This window comes from Lynx canadensis, chromosome B4 (assembly GCF_007474595.2).
Source record: "Lynx canadensis isolate LIC74 chromosome B4, mLynCan4.pri.v2, whole genome shotgun sequence".
In the NCBI taxonomy this organism is placed as follows: domain Eukaryota; kingdom Metazoa; phylum Chordata; class Mammalia; order Carnivora; family Felidae; genus Lynx; species Lynx canadensis.
The window spans coordinates 94,707,397-94,722,538 of NC_044309.1; the positions used below are offsets into that span (position 1 = coordinate 94,707,397).

The 15,142-nt window shown below is 39.8% G+C and overlaps 2 protein-coding genes across 3 annotated transcripts in view; both read right to left on the reverse strand.

Annotated features, from left to right (window-relative positions):
• PTPRB (protein tyrosine phosphatase receptor type B) overlaps positions 1–2,460 on the reverse strand; it is a 115,222-nt gene extending 112,762 nt beyond the window's left edge. For both annotated transcript variants that reach the window (XM_030323223.1, XM_030323222.1), the window contains exons 1-2: positions 2,392–2,460; positions 713–1,108 (exon numbers count right to left, since the gene is read on the reverse strand). In XM_030323223.1, coding sequence (XP_030179083.1) covers positions 713–1,108; positions 2,392–2,446 — 451 coding nt within the window. In that variant the 5' untranslated portion in view covers positions 2,447–2,460. The remainder of the gene's footprint in view (positions 1–712; positions 1,109–2,391) is intronic.
• Positions 2,461–3,133: 673 nt separating this feature from the next.
• The window catches only part of PTPRR (protein tyrosine phosphatase receptor type R), a 245,577-nt gene continuing 233,568 nt past the window's right edge, over positions 3,134–15,142 (reverse strand). The window contains exon 14 of the mRNA XM_030323227.2: positions 3,134–4,335. Within this exon, the coding sequence (XP_030179087.1) occupies positions 4,242–4,335 (94 nt within the window). The 3' untranslated portion in view covers positions 3,134–4,241. The remainder of the gene's footprint in view (positions 4,336–15,142) is intronic.

The window sequence follows — 15,142 nt, forward strand, 5'->3', positions numbered from 1 at the left end:
AGTCTTTCTCAAACACCATTTTAATGTTTTACTAGTTCCTCCTAATCAGAGAATTATCTACATCAGCAGAATTATTAATTTCCTGATCACTGGCTTTAGTCATTACATATGTATGCTGCATTTATGCCTAGATTTATATTCCTATATAATGGTATCTAACCAAAGTGTCTACAGTGTGGTACAAAAGAGAAACTCAATAAATGTTTGTTTAATTAAAAAAAGCAAGGAAAGGGGCGCCTGGGTGGCGCAGTCGGTTAAGCGTCCGACTTCAGCCAGGTCACAATCTCGCGGTCCGTGAGTTCGAGCCCCGCGTCAGACTCTGGGCTGATGGCTCAGAGCCTGGAGCCTGTTTCTGATTCTGTGTCTCCCTCTCTCTCTGCCCCTCCCCCGTTCATGCTCTGTCTCTCTCTGTCCCAAAAATAAATAAACGTTGAAAAAAAAATTAAAAAAAAAATTAAAAGCAAGGAAAGAAGGGAAGGAAAAGTAAGAGGTAAAAGGAAAGATGTTGGGCTAATTTAATGAGGAGGGCTTACTTAACAAGGATAATGAAGTTTTCCACATCAGTGGGAACCACATGATCCATTTCCATTAGCTTATGAATGTGCCATAGATAGGCATTGTGTTGAGGTAAAAAGATATCCCTTTAATGTGAAACAAACAAACATAACATTGAGCAGAACTTTCAGAATCAATTCTGAAAAGAATAGCTCACCTTTTTTTAAGCAGAGGCTTCCATTCACTGGTTTTCCCTCCTTGTTGACATCAATTTTCATCCAGCTATGGAGGTATTTCCTGTCCTTCTTGACCACTACCTTGGAGCCTTGTTTCTTGAGAAAGAGAGAGGTATTTTCCACCTCAAGGAACCCATCCTGCTCATGGCAAGTCCATCGGGGTGCCTGGTAGCAGTGGGTAGAGACAGCTGGTAGGGAAGGGCCACGAGAAGAGCTGGAGATGCCCAGGCACAGAGCAGATTTAACATGAAGGAGTTTTCCATCCTCAGTCCACATCCACTGCTGGTTCTGGCTGGTCCCATTGCACAAACCCACCACCACTCTCTTATTTTTGGAAAGGCACTCTTGTTTATGGACATGGACAATCTGAAACCCCTCTGGAAGATGAGATACTCATAAAGTACTATGTAGAAAATTATAAGGCCCATCAGAAAACAAAACATCCCACCCGCAAATCAGTCCAGTGAAAATACAAGGTTTACTTGTCTTTTGCTATTACTATCATTTCGAGCGAATAGTCCTAGATTCAACACACGTGATTTAAAATCCCAAGGCTGACATTGTCAAACGGTTAAAATGTCATACTTCGCTCCCTTTCTTTTACTTTCACATGGTTTAGGGAAGAAAACACACTCCCACTGAAATAATAAAAGGAAGCTTGAAAAAGACACCAAACCATCCAAAGGATATGGTGTGATATTTTAGCCCAATTATTAAATATACTGAAGTTATAAAAAGCTCCATTCCCCTTTTGACCATTATACTCTTTCCATCTCATCACCATCCCCCATTCTAAAAAAGCACCCCTTTTTCCAATTCTTAAGTTAGCACTGCAGTATTTGTACACAAATTACATAGTTTGGATACGTGTTTAAAAATTAGTTGTATTCATCTCAAAACAAAACAAAAATAAAACAAATTTTCCCACCCCTCTAAACCTTCTTAGCTAATAGTGACCAGTGAACGTATTGATCACAAATACAATTTCTTACAGTCCTGGAGAGAAGCATTTCTCTATGTTGTGACAATCTCTGTAAGTTTCCCTCAAAACTGATAGACTAAAAAAACAAAACAAACAAAACAAAAAAACCCAGCATTTCTTGACCAAAAAAAAAAAAAATTAAACATCCAATTATTAAACATCAGTATTAAAAAGTGAAATGTTCAGGATCAGAAACCATTTTCTGAGCTTTTACTTAATTTGCTCTACTCTCCCATGAAAATATTCAGACGTTCCTTCCAAATAGCAACTTCCAAATAAAACACACCTCACGTCTTCACCCCCTTTAGTTATATCTCCTTATATTTTCCTTCTTTAACATACACAAAAAACAAAACTATAACCTGATAAGGAAAAAACATGGAGAATGCCACAGACTGCCACATAATAATCAGTTTCTCCTCAAGGTGCTTCGCTGTCTCCTATAAAGATGCCATTTCAGGAGCTCTCCGAGTTACTAGGAGGCCATTTATTTTCTTTCAGAGAAAAGTCTCAGCAGAGTGGACAGAGCTGGCTCTTTTTATTCCCCCTCCTCAACGTCTTTGGTTAAACTGCCATGGAGACCTGGCTCCATTTTCACCTTATTTCAGACACTTCAAAGGACAGAGACTCCTCTGCTGGCTGTTGGAGAGATGCCCCAAGGGAGGCAAGCCTACTCACCTGAATTCCCAAAGATTAAGCAGGTAAGAATCGCCATGTAAAATTCAGCCTCCATTTTCCACTTAACAACTGTTCATGCTTTGCTTGGGGGGAAAAAAAATCTCCCAGATAAGAGAAGCAAAGACTAGGAAGGAAATGTGCCTTCATGGTGGGGGGAAAAAGTCAGTGACGAGCACTTCCTCCTATTGAATTGTTTGGGGAAGTTTTACACCAGTGTCCTTTTGTCTGTTTCCTTAGAAAGAAGGGATTATGATTACCTCTCCTTTTTTTATGTAGAAAAAATTCTGACCTCCAGGAGCAGAATAAAACTTGTAAGTTTTCTCCTACATCTCTTTGGCACATGACTACTTCTTAGCCTCAAGAAGGAAGAAAGGAATTGTAATCTTAGTTAATTGAATGTTCCTAAAACATTACATCTCTTCAGGTGATATTGATTCTGCTGAATAAACACAAGTCATGTAATTTATGAGGGCCTATGACAAGTGATATAAAGATGTAAACATGTACCGTTTGTATAATGATATGCTGGGAGCCTATTGAGGAAAACCACATAATGATGGTACTTCTAGATCATTATCCCTCAAGTGATGACAATATTACATTTAGAGACAGTTATCTCCACTGGGGAGAGGCAGAGACTAAAATTAAACCCATCTTATTACCTACTCCAGGCTTCCCCCAAAAGATAAGATCTTCTTCCCAAGAGGAAAAAAAAAGCAGATGCTTTACTCAATACTTAGTATTAAGAGTAGTTTATTGGCAGTATGAAACAAAGTCAACATAGCTGCATTGAAAATTCATATTTGGGCAGAACATCTAGTGTTTGCTGAGTGCATTTTTTTAACTTTATTTGTCTCTTGAGGATTAAAACCTTTCAGAAATTTAAGAATATCCATGGCAGCAACCTTTTGGAGAACTTCTGGAAATGGGACAGTTTACTTCATTCCCAAAGGGATCTGCCTTTTTTTGGGGGGGGAGGGGAGAGAGATTCTAGGTAGACAGAATATTCAAAAATTCCTTCTTAGTAAAAGAGACACAGATATTTAAAATTCTTGATACATCATAGTTGCTACAAATTTGTTTTTCCCTTTTAAATTAAAATGACTCACAATGTAGAAATACAGTGGCTGGAGTTTTGGAGCAGAAACCACCTCTATGTCCAATAATAGAGAGTAAATACATATACACCCAGTGACAATCATTGTGCTCTGTAATTGATTGACAGGAGGTACTGATAAATACATATTTATAGGTAATATTATCAAGACACATTTCCATATAAAATAGTACTGCTTTTGATTTTTTTTTTTTTCAAAAACAAGGACTTATTTGTGAAAAATCCATTATCAATCACTTGCGACCTTAACGGCAAGATTCTGGTAACTGAGAAAGGTAATAGCACTTAAAACAGGAACAGTTTAACAGCTGACAGTCCATTCACAAGACAGATTTTGCAAACATTAAAGCATCTAAACACATAATAATAATTTCTTCAGCAGCTTCTCCAGTTGTCATCTGATGACATATATCACCGAGTATTTCATCCGTACATTCTGTGTGGCAGGTAGTCAATACAGACAAAACAAAAGTCTCCTTAGCTGTGTGAGAAATCTATCATACCTCCATCAGCATAGGACCTTCAAAATAACTTAGGGGATGCTTACAAATGCATTCATATACACAAGAGGCTGGCAATCTTTAATTGTGTTGCCGTCTTCCACAATCCGTGCCACAGCTTGGCTTCAGGACTTCTCTTTTCCTTCCATTGCAGGAAGTTCCTTCCAGAAGCCTCAGGTGGGTAATTGATTAACTACCCCTAGAGATTGATGGTCTGGTAAATCTTCAGAAAATCACTGGACAGTTTCTGCTGAAAGTCTGCTCTCATACAGGCACAGAGCATGATGTACAAATTCATACTGCTCACTAGTTTGGACCATTCCACCCCTACAAGAAAGAGAATACAGTAACTTCTTATTGCTAACGTCCTGCAGTCTTAAGAGACTATATCCAAGCTAGGGTATTATGCCAAAGACACAGAACTGTTGACCTGGTGAACTTAATATGCTAATGTGTATAAGGAGATTATCACAGTGCCTGGTATACACTAGACGCTTAATTAATTTTTGCTACATACCATTACCGGGGAGGTGGTACTGCCTACTGGGTAAGTACTTAGATTTTCGGACCACCCAGGCTGAGTTGAAATCTCTCCTATACCAATTCTTAGCTGTGTGATCTTGGGCAAGTTCTTTAAAACCTTTTATGGGGGCGCCTGGGTGGCACAGTCGGTTAAGCGTCCGACTTCAGCCAGGTCACGATCTCGCGGTCCGTGAGTTCGAGCCCCGCGTCGGGCTCTGGGCTGATGGCTCAGAGCCTGGAGCCTGTTTCCAATTCTGTGTCTCCCTCTCTCTCTGCCCCTCCCCCGTTCATGCTCTGTCTCTCTCTGTCGCAAAAATAAATAAACGTTGAAAAAAAAAAAAAAAAACCTTTTATGTTTCAGTTTCCTCCTCTGTTAAAGTGGAATGATAGTACCTATTGCATAGGATTCTTGTGAGCGTTAAGTGAATTCATATATCTAGAGTGTTAGTATCACTTCTCAGGTGCCTTATAATTCATCTCGTGTTAAAATGGTTTATATACTTGGATTAAAGTTGAAGCAGGTTCACCAAACAAACTCAACTGTGAGGTGTTGCTCTTTGTACAAGTAGAAAGAACAACCATCTTGGAATGGTCTCATTGGGTATGTGATACAGAAACAACCTTAATCTTTAGGTGTGGTATGCTGGGTATCTGAATACAATAGTGGGCGGGACTTTAAATGAGTTGGAAAAAGGGAATTGCTTTTTTCCCTTTGTTATCAACATTATCATTACTAGTTACTCAGGGTACCTTTTGTTCCTGGATTCGTAGAAGGCAGCTACTTTCCTGAGAAATATTGATGATGCTTCTCATTATACTTCTATAGATAAATTAATTATATCACATTTTGCTCTTTATAATAACAGTTCTTTTACCTGGCAAAGCTACTGACAGTAATGTAAATGCTACTTATTGTTCCTGCTCACTGAATAACAGAATCACTGTTAGTAACTATTTGATGTCCTATAAAGTCTCTATAACCATACAGTCCTACAACTGATTTCATTATTTCATTATTTATTTACTTATTATTGAGAAAGAGGGGGTACTAGTGTGTGAGGGGCAGAGACAGGGAGAGAGAGAGAATCCCATGCAGGCTCTGCACTGTCAGCGTGAAGTCTGAAGCAGGGCCGAGCTCACCCCAGGCGGGTCTCCGGTTCACCGGATGTGGGGCTCAAACTCATGAACCATGAGATGACCTGAGCCAAAGTTGGATGCTTAACTGACTGAGCCACCCAGAAGCCCCACAACCCATTTTAAAATTACGTTTTAGCCAGTTCTTCCAAGAGGTTGTTACCATTCAAAATAATTAATTCTCGGCCATGTAAGCACTTCAACTTTAAAAACAAGATAGACTACCTCAGTGTAATGTGATTTCTGGTTAATGGTAATAACTGAAACTGAGCTTGTATCTATGTTTACTTGTCAACCTCTATAAATATAAGCTTACAAAACATTAAAATATTAAGCCTTCTCTCCTCTAAACTACCCAGTGATGTTATTAAGTGAGTGAGATTTCACCCTTCTAAATTAAACTAAGCAGGTTGGCATGATGCCAAAATGATGTATTTGGCAAGAAACAAAGAGGTAAATTTCAGTGATAGCAACTTAATGGCAGAAGTATTTCATTGGTCTTTCCCCCCAAAACTATACATTTTGTTGTATTGAAGGCAACTTTCTGGCCAATGTGTTCCTTGGTCATAAGTTGACAACAGAAATGGCAAACTGAAGATGAGGTTTTTCTTCTTCTTCTTAGCTGGATGGTAACATCTGGGCCCACCTCAAACCACAGGAGGTGTCCAAAAGATGTTGGCTTTGGCTGTGATGCTTAAGAGACACAGCCATAGTAAATAGTAGGGCAGTTCCAGGAAGCTGAGAGGTACCTCCCTTCACCTGGCTTCACACAGCTCAGAGAACCATTCGTTTTCCCCCTTGAACTGCTGATGGTTCAATGTGGGGCCTTATATGTGGCTCCATCTCTTAGGCTCTCCTCTATGAACTTTGTCTCACCATTTACCTCACTTTGAGGTAAGCTCTTCCCTTTCTTGTCTGTTCTGGTGAGCAATGGTATTTACGTGTCCAACTGGTGAATGAACAAAGACATGGTCCAAGTTTTCATACCCATGTTACCCCCAAGTGGGTCAGCAGCATATCTTCTTGCTCAGAGTATATTTTCTATGACATTCTGTTAACTAAGTCAAGATTGTTTCTGCCAGCAAGTATGGGGGAGATGGGGAAACAAACTGATTAGGTGTAGGCTAGCAAAATCTTGTGGGTATGCAGGTTTAAGGAAGGTATATGAGAAATTATTACTTCCCACCTAATTTGGAAAGCATTTTCAGCAAAGTGATTCAATTTATGCCAATTGCCGGCACAATGTAGGCTTTCCAGAAGGGAGCAGTCTACATGGCATATGGTCAGCTAGTTTCTGCTGGAATGCTCATGGGGCGGTGAGAGGTCTTAAGAAGCAACCTTTCCCAAAGTTGCAGGAAAGCTTCTGAAGAGAGAAAATGAATCTGCTCCTATCTAACTTTCACCCCATTGGTTGAACTGAAATAACCCCAAAAAAAGTCTAAAGACTCCCTCTCGTAGTCACACAATAGCTTTCTAAATGCTGGAAAACAACCATCAAAGTCCCGTAATCTTTTCTTCTCTAGACTAAACATCCTGTGGTCCCTCAATATTTCTATAAAGTTCGGTTTCCCGGTCACCCACCAATCTAGTCTCCTTCGTCTATAGGCCATTTTATCAAAGATGACCTTCTTACAGTGTTGTGTCTACTCCCGACAGGATCTAGTCACTGGGAATATTTTCTCCTTTGAACTGCATGTCATAGGCCAATGAGCTTGCATTTGCAGGTACATCAGATGATAAGATCTCATGGTACCCATCTGGTGCCTGGTGCCCAACAACACTTTTAAGATATCGAGGGAAGGTTTGGGCTTATGAAGTCTGCAGGATTTTTTTGTTTGTTTGTTTGTTTTAATTTTGAGCGTGAAAGTTACAGTTTGCTCTCATCCTGTACTTAAGCTATTGACTTTTTGAAACTAAGTGCAGGATTTTCTAATCAGTCCTATTACTTTCAACTTGTTGGTTTCAGCACAAAGTTTTTATTTACTGTCATCATGATTTCTATCATTCAATATATTAACCTTTCATTTCTTACTCCCAGCTTTATGTCTTCCAGATATTTAAGAAGCATGCTTTATTTCTTTTTAACTGTCATTCATAATGGAGGAGGAAAAGACCGGGCCAAGGTGGGGTCTTTATTGTAAGTAATTTGATATCATGTGATATACTGTCTATCCCATTCCAAAATTGTTTCTAACTAAGTTGTAGGTCCTTTAAAGATAAGCATAATGTTATAGCCTTCTCATATTTGCAACAATGAAAAGCACTTCCTAGTCTTAAGTGAATGCCTGTCATGTAGATTACTCAGGCCATGCTATTTTCATAGAAGGCAAAGGGCATTACAGGATGCATTCACTGGAGTCTGGCTCAAATTCAGGAACTCATCACAATTATCTCTGAAAATATTTGGTAAATATCTAATTGCATATATTGGAATATAGAATACTCTGTTGATCTTTGTAAGAATTTAAAATTTAGGATTACCGTGCAGATTTTACACAGTCTTTTTTTAGATTAGCCACGGTAAAAATAATACCCAAGAAGCTAATGTAGTGCCTGCATGCAAAATGCAGTTATACGATAAGTGAATAATGCTAGATTATACAGAACCCTCAGGAGAGCCCTGTAATAGTTCATCCTCTAGGAGAGCTCTGACTTGGTTGTTAGGTACCTTTCAGGGCTAGATGGACTTGCTGAAGTCTGGATCCATACAGTGATGTACAGTTTAAAGTATTTTTTAAAAATGTTTTTATTTATTTTTGAGAAAGAGAGTGTGAGTAGTGGAGGGGCATAGAGAGAGGGAAACAGAGGATCTGAACTGGTCTCTGCGCTGACAGCAGCAAGCCCGATGTGGGGTATGAACTCACGAACCCATGAGATCATGACTTGAGCCGAAGTTGGGCACTCAACTTAATGAGCCCCTGAGGTGTTCCCCACCCCCCACCCCCCAACCACTGATGTAAAGTTTAAAACACATGCTGGTCTTTGAAGGTAAGAAGCAGGGATGCTCTTTTCATTTCTTTAAAAATCATCCTCCAACTCCCTTTTATTTATTTATTTTTTTTAATTTTTTTTTTCAACGTTTATTTATTTTTGGGACAGAGAGAGACAGAGCATGAATGGGGGAGGGTCAGAGAGAGAGGGAGACACAGAATCGGAAACAGGCTCCAGGCTCTGAGCCATCAGCCCAGAGCCCAACGCGGGGCTCGAACTCACGGACCGCGAGATCGTGACCTGGCTGAAGTCGGACGCTTAACCGACTGCGCCACCCAGGCGCCCCCCAACTCCCTTTTAAAGAGCAGGCACTGGGGGCACCTGGATGGCTCAGTTGGTTGAGCTTCCAACTCCCGATTTCAGCTCAGGTCATGATCTCACAGTTTGTGGGATCCAGCCCCCTGATGGGCTCTGCATTGACCGCATGGAGCCTGCCTGGGATCCTCTCTCTCCTTCTCTCTCTGCCCTTCCTCTCCTCAAAATAAACAAATAAACATTTAGGGGTGGCTGGCTGGCTCAGTCAATAGAGCATCTGACTCTTGACTCTTGGTTGTGAATTCGAGCCCCACGCTGGGTGTAGAGATTACTTAAAATAAATAAATAAATAAATAAATAAATAAATAAATAAATAAAAGTCTTTAAAATAAAAGGATTAAAAAAGAGAAGAGCAGGCACTAAAATAATCTTTGGCCCCCAGGAGATCATAGTTTAAACTCAACCAAGGTGGATTTTAAAAGACTTCCATGCTGATCAATATGATGCTTCAGTGGAGAAGGCCTATGGGGCCCAAAATAGATGGACCATTGTGAATCAGGCAGCATGCCCCACCATGACTTAATACATTGTATTAAAGCATCATCTCTCCTGGAGAATCCTCTTTAGGTACGAAACTACTTCCCAGAGTTCCAGTTCCCAGATCAAAAACAAACAAGGTTCAATACCTACTGCCAGAGCAGGAATTAGTTTACCAAAAAAGAGTGGGGGAAAAAAAGCCCCAAGAAAATGGGGCAAAGGGACCAGTGAGTTATGAAAGTGATTGTGGCTCTGAAAGGTTTGGAATACCAAGGTGTCAGGTTCATCGCCCGTAGGGACTAAAGTGTGTTAAGACAGAGGAAGACACCATACACTGTTGTCGAGACAAATCCTTTCTCCAACACTTACTATCTACTTTACCTTACTACATAATCTTTGCAGTACTCAGTTTTCTCATCTGCAAAATGATGAGGTAATAACATAATGGTGTCTACCTCATAGCATTGTTGTGAGAAAGCAACGGGACAATCCATTCAAGATGCTCCTCTCACAGCAGAGCACATACAGATGCCAAGCTGCTAGCTATCGTCGTTGTTATTGGTTACACTTTGCTGGTATCTGGTGGAACAGGACTGCCTGAAAGGCTCTGGGATGGGACCTCTGAAGGCCTTGGAAAACTCAGAATACACCTGGCAGGGAACACAGTATTGCCCTGGTTGGGCAAGCCAAGATGGAAAGGTCCAAATATGTTTCTAAATATTGACCAGCCTAGAAGTCTGCTACAGTAGAGGCAGGTGATGTCATGTAAAGGAGTGGGCTTGGAGTCTGACAGATTCACGTTTGAATCCTTGCTTTTGAATCTCCTCACTGTATGATCCTTCCCAGCTGGGCTTTCTTCGCTTAAAAATGACACTAATGACAAACCTCAGCAGACTGTGAGGATTAAATTAGTCAGACCATTATCAATCTCTAGACAGAGGCTCTTCGCACAATTCTTAACAGCCCACGGTTCTGCGGTGGTGCCTGAAGGGCCATGGCAGGGTGGAGGAGGGGCTTGGGTTTTAGGACTAGCTCCTAATCCTGGTTTTGACCAAGGCAGTTGTGTATTTTATTTTATTTTATTTTATTTTATTTTATTTTATTTTACCTTATTTTATTTTATTTATTTATTTAAAAAAAATTTTTTTTAACGTTTATTTTGGAGACAGAGAGAGACACAGCATGAACGGGGGAGGGGCAGAGAAAGAGGGAGACACAGAATCGGAAGCAAGCTCCAGGCTCTGAGCCATCAGCCCAGAGCCCGACACGGGGCTCGAACTCACAGACCACGAGATCGTGACCTGAGCTGAAGTCGGATGCTTAACCGACTGAGCCACCCAGGCGCCCCTATTTTATTTATTTTTTAATTGGCTTTCAATGTTGGTGTTCTGTGGAAGATTTTGTCTTCCCATTATTTTGTTTCCTATTGTTCACCAAAAAAGTTTGAAAACCGCTGGCTTGGCAAACGGTATTTACCTAGTAAATTTTCAAGTTTTGCAAGGTTTAAACTGGGTAATACATAAAACGCTTAGCACAGTGATTGTTATTTAGTGAGTACTAAATAAATGCTACATATTATTTTTCTTATTCTTCTGGTAAGTGCTTAGCTGACCCGGTGCCTAGGGTGATCATGCGTCTGGTTTGCTTGCGATAGTCCTGGTTCACTCTTCTTGTCCTGTGTAATTGCTAATAGAGCCACCCTTCACTGACAAGAGTGCCTTGGTCTGGATGATCAATTATTTGTTCACCCTAATTCTGTCCCATTCCATGCTGCGGAAGAAAGTCATTCCTTTTATCACAGAAGTGGTATTGGTTGCCTGCCTCTGACGTATACCGCCCTCTAGAAATGTCAAACGTCTCATATCACATCAGCCCCACCAAACACAAAAACCAGTGTCTTCTGTCTCCATGCAGGGAAGCACGTAGCTGTGTCAGCTGGGGGTAGACTCAGGTTGGAAGGAAAAGCAATGTCGTTTTTTCCCTTTGCTACTAAGAGGGTGTGTTGAAAAAAACCAACCCAGATGCCCAGGAGAGAGATTTGGTTTTTCACATGTTAAAATTGTGACCTTTTGTGACTATTAACTCACACATACAGACAGCAACAGCCTTTCCTGCTGCACCGCCCAGCGCGTATCCGGTCTAATCAGTAGACAGAAGAAATTCTGCAGCGGTGACTCACTTCTGGGCTAACAATGGAACTTACGCTCCTTGGCTTTTTATTATTTTTGAATCTGGAATTCTTTTGGTAAAGTTTGGTACAGTAAATTTAGAACAAAAGGTGTGGATGTTAATGTGCCTCATGGGTAAAGCTTCGACAGCTTGGGCGTGAGTCAAGCCAGGCTAATGTCTGCTGCTGTAACTCAGGTGTCTTGAACAAAGGTTTTCCCCCGTGTCCTTTATATCGTATCAGGATGTTCTGATTCTGAGCAGGTATTTTGACATAGACATTTTCTCTGGAGTAGCTGTGTTCCAAAGTATGTGTAGGGCATAAAAGCCAGCACAGACCCAACGATAATTCAGTCATAATTCGATGCTTTAGCATATCTTAAATTCCATTTTTTCCCTGAAAATTAACCAATTTTCTTCTGAACACCCAGGTTAATACTCAATTAGCTCTAAGCTGAGGAGGAAAAGGTTGTCCTGGCAACCACTTGGGAGATTCATTTGGCATAATGTGTTCTTTAAGAGGACCTCTTGTTACAGTCTCAGAAACTGTGATGTCAAGTAAATAAGTCCATACCAGTCCCTGGGGCTTTATCCTTAAGTTTCCTTAAAAGAAGTAAACCAAAATGTTCAATTGTTTATCTTCAAATGAGATCTTTGAAATCCACTAATTTATGGGAACTTTGGAATGAGTCGGGAACGCAGAGAGATATGGAGAAATGTAAGGGTAGGGTTGATAAAAATTAGATGAACAGGTGGAAATTTTAGCTTTGGAATTATTTTAAACAAGTTTTGGAAACAAATAATACTTTGGGGACACATATTAGCCTAGGAAACTGATGGCTTATATATTCCTCCTCTTGGATTGTTATAGTTTAAAAAAAAAAAAAAGAAAGAAAATCATCACACTAAAGTGATTAATCAAAACATTTAAACAATGATATGACGCACACTGGAAGCACTTTTCTATCCTGTCTGGGAAGCCACAAGCAAGGTTTTTGGATGTCATTCCAGTTTAAGGCCTCCAAGGTAAGGATGTACAAAGACAACAGCAGATTTCACCACTGACTCTCTAAAAGGAGGATTAGACAGATTGTTTCCTGTTTCTGGGGAAGGAAAAAAAAAAAAAAGAAAAGAAAAAAGCCTTGGAACTGCATATTATTTTATGTGCTTCACTTCCCAAATTCTGTTTTCAAGTTCTTCCAGTGTCCAAAGGTGCCAAATGAGATTAAGAGAAATATGATGAGGAAGAAGTTGTTCGAGGTCAACCTGCGAAGGAACATGTTCCTTTCATCCTTGCCGAGATGTCTTCTGATGGCCACATATTGTTCCTGAGTCATTTTCTATGTGCATGGGAGGCATTTTTTGAGTTTTAAAAAAATTTTTATTATTTTTAAATTAATTATTTATTTGTTTTTTAGAAAGAGATAGAGGGGGGCAGAGAGAGTATACCCATGCAAGCGAGTACAGGAAGGGCATAGGGAGAGAGAGAATCTTCAGCAGGCTCAGCGCTGAGCCTGATGCAGGGCTCAATCCCACAACCCTGGTATCATGACCTGAGCCGAAATCAAGAGTCAGGTGCACAATTGACTGAGCTACCTGGGAGCCTCCTGAGTTTCCTGGGCCATTTTGTTACTAAGGATTGTTACTGTTTTTTAAAGGAACAGGTGTATTTCTCATACTTACTGTGTAAATGGCCTTTCACTATGTCATACTGCAAAACCTCGGCACACACAAGCCTAAATGAATTTCTTGTGGCAGGAGCTAAATATGGTAAAACCTGGTTGGTTTAGCTTTAACAGCAACTAAAGTTCTTTAGATGGTATAGACACAACAATTTAGTGATATTTAAGGTTAGAAGATTTAAGCAAGATATGGAATGTCTAACTAATAAAACATGATTACATTGGGCTCAATTTAGTGCCAATGCTATGGGTCCTTTTTTTTCACCATAAGTTTTGAAAATTGTTGACCTATGTATGTATGGTAACTTCTATTAACAGGAAAATACGACTAAACAAAATCCTTTTTTGTCATGCTGGTCAATAGAAAGTTCATTGTATTTATCATATTCAGATATCAATAATGATCTAAACTGAAACCATCAGAGATAAACAATTTTCCCTGGTTTATACAGCATCTAGTTCAGGGTCATCGTCAAAGGCAGGATTAGAATGTGAACTTCCTCTCAATTTGCGTTTAACCCAATTTAGTCTCCCACTCCAGAAAACAACAGTGTTTTGGGAACCAAACAAATCCAGAATTTAGCCTATCTAATTAGAGAAAAACTGGAAGTTCAGTTCAGAATGTTTAAAAAAAAAAAAGTCAAAATTTGTCATGTGACTTTGGATATACCATTCACTCTTTTTAGGTCTTGGATTCCCCCCGAAGACTGAGAGATTTGTACAATATTTGACCATGTTTCTTTTAAATCATCCCTTTCCTAGTAGGTGTTTGGCAAATGTTATGATTGTCTGTTAATGCCGTTCCATTGTTCTTTACAGAAACAAGGTTCAAAGACTCAAAGAATGCAATAGTTGAAAGGGAGTTTAGAGAGCTAGATGATCACTTCCCAATCACTGAATCCCAAGATGGAAAGGCATTTATTGGAAGGGTCCTCAAACCCATCTGTGCATCTAGCAGTATCATTAGACCAAATAAACACACACACATATGCATCACTAATTTTTAAATGCATGTAGGTGTTGTTTTGAGTCACAGAATGAAAATTAATTTATTAGCATTAAGGATTTCAAAGTACAACTATCAAGTTGAAGTCCATGGAATATTTTACTCTTATAAAAGGGGGTCTTCATATCAGAAGAGGTTGGGGGGCCACTGATATGCCCATTTCTCTTTTTACATATGTAGACAGAGAGGCCTAGAGTGGACAAGGGGTCACACATAGAATTAAGGCACAGCCAGGATTAGTACCAAGCTTCTTGACCTCTGGTCCAGTGACCTCCAGCCCCTCATACTCTAGTGGCTGCCTGCTGCCTCGTCTCCTCAGCCAGTGCTTGGTCCAAATTGTCCAATACCAACTTCATCTTTTAATTAAAAATGAAAGCTATGGGAATGAAGGAATGATCCATTAATACACTTCTAAATAAAACACTGGTGGGTGCCTTGCACTGAATTTGAACTCCTACTTGGAAAAAAAAAGAAATCCTAATTTAGTTCAAAATATGCTCAAAAGTATTATTAAAAAGAGAATCACAGACTCGTGAATCTGCAGTAAGAACTGTTGCATCTATTAATAGAAGTTGCCCTAAAGCCAATGAAAATAATGTCTTGCCAGAGAATGAGGAATCTACCAAATGGCTTTGTCATCGTTGTTACAATGGAAACATCCATTCAGCAGAACACTCATCTCTAAACCAGACCATTTGAATTTCTTGCTAAAATGCAGGTTTGTGATCTCAGAACACATTGCCTGCTTTTGGCACGTTGAATAACAATGATCAGGCATTGTAATTTATCAACATCATCATTGTCATCATCACCAACATCATCATCATTTGGAGTCAGGTTT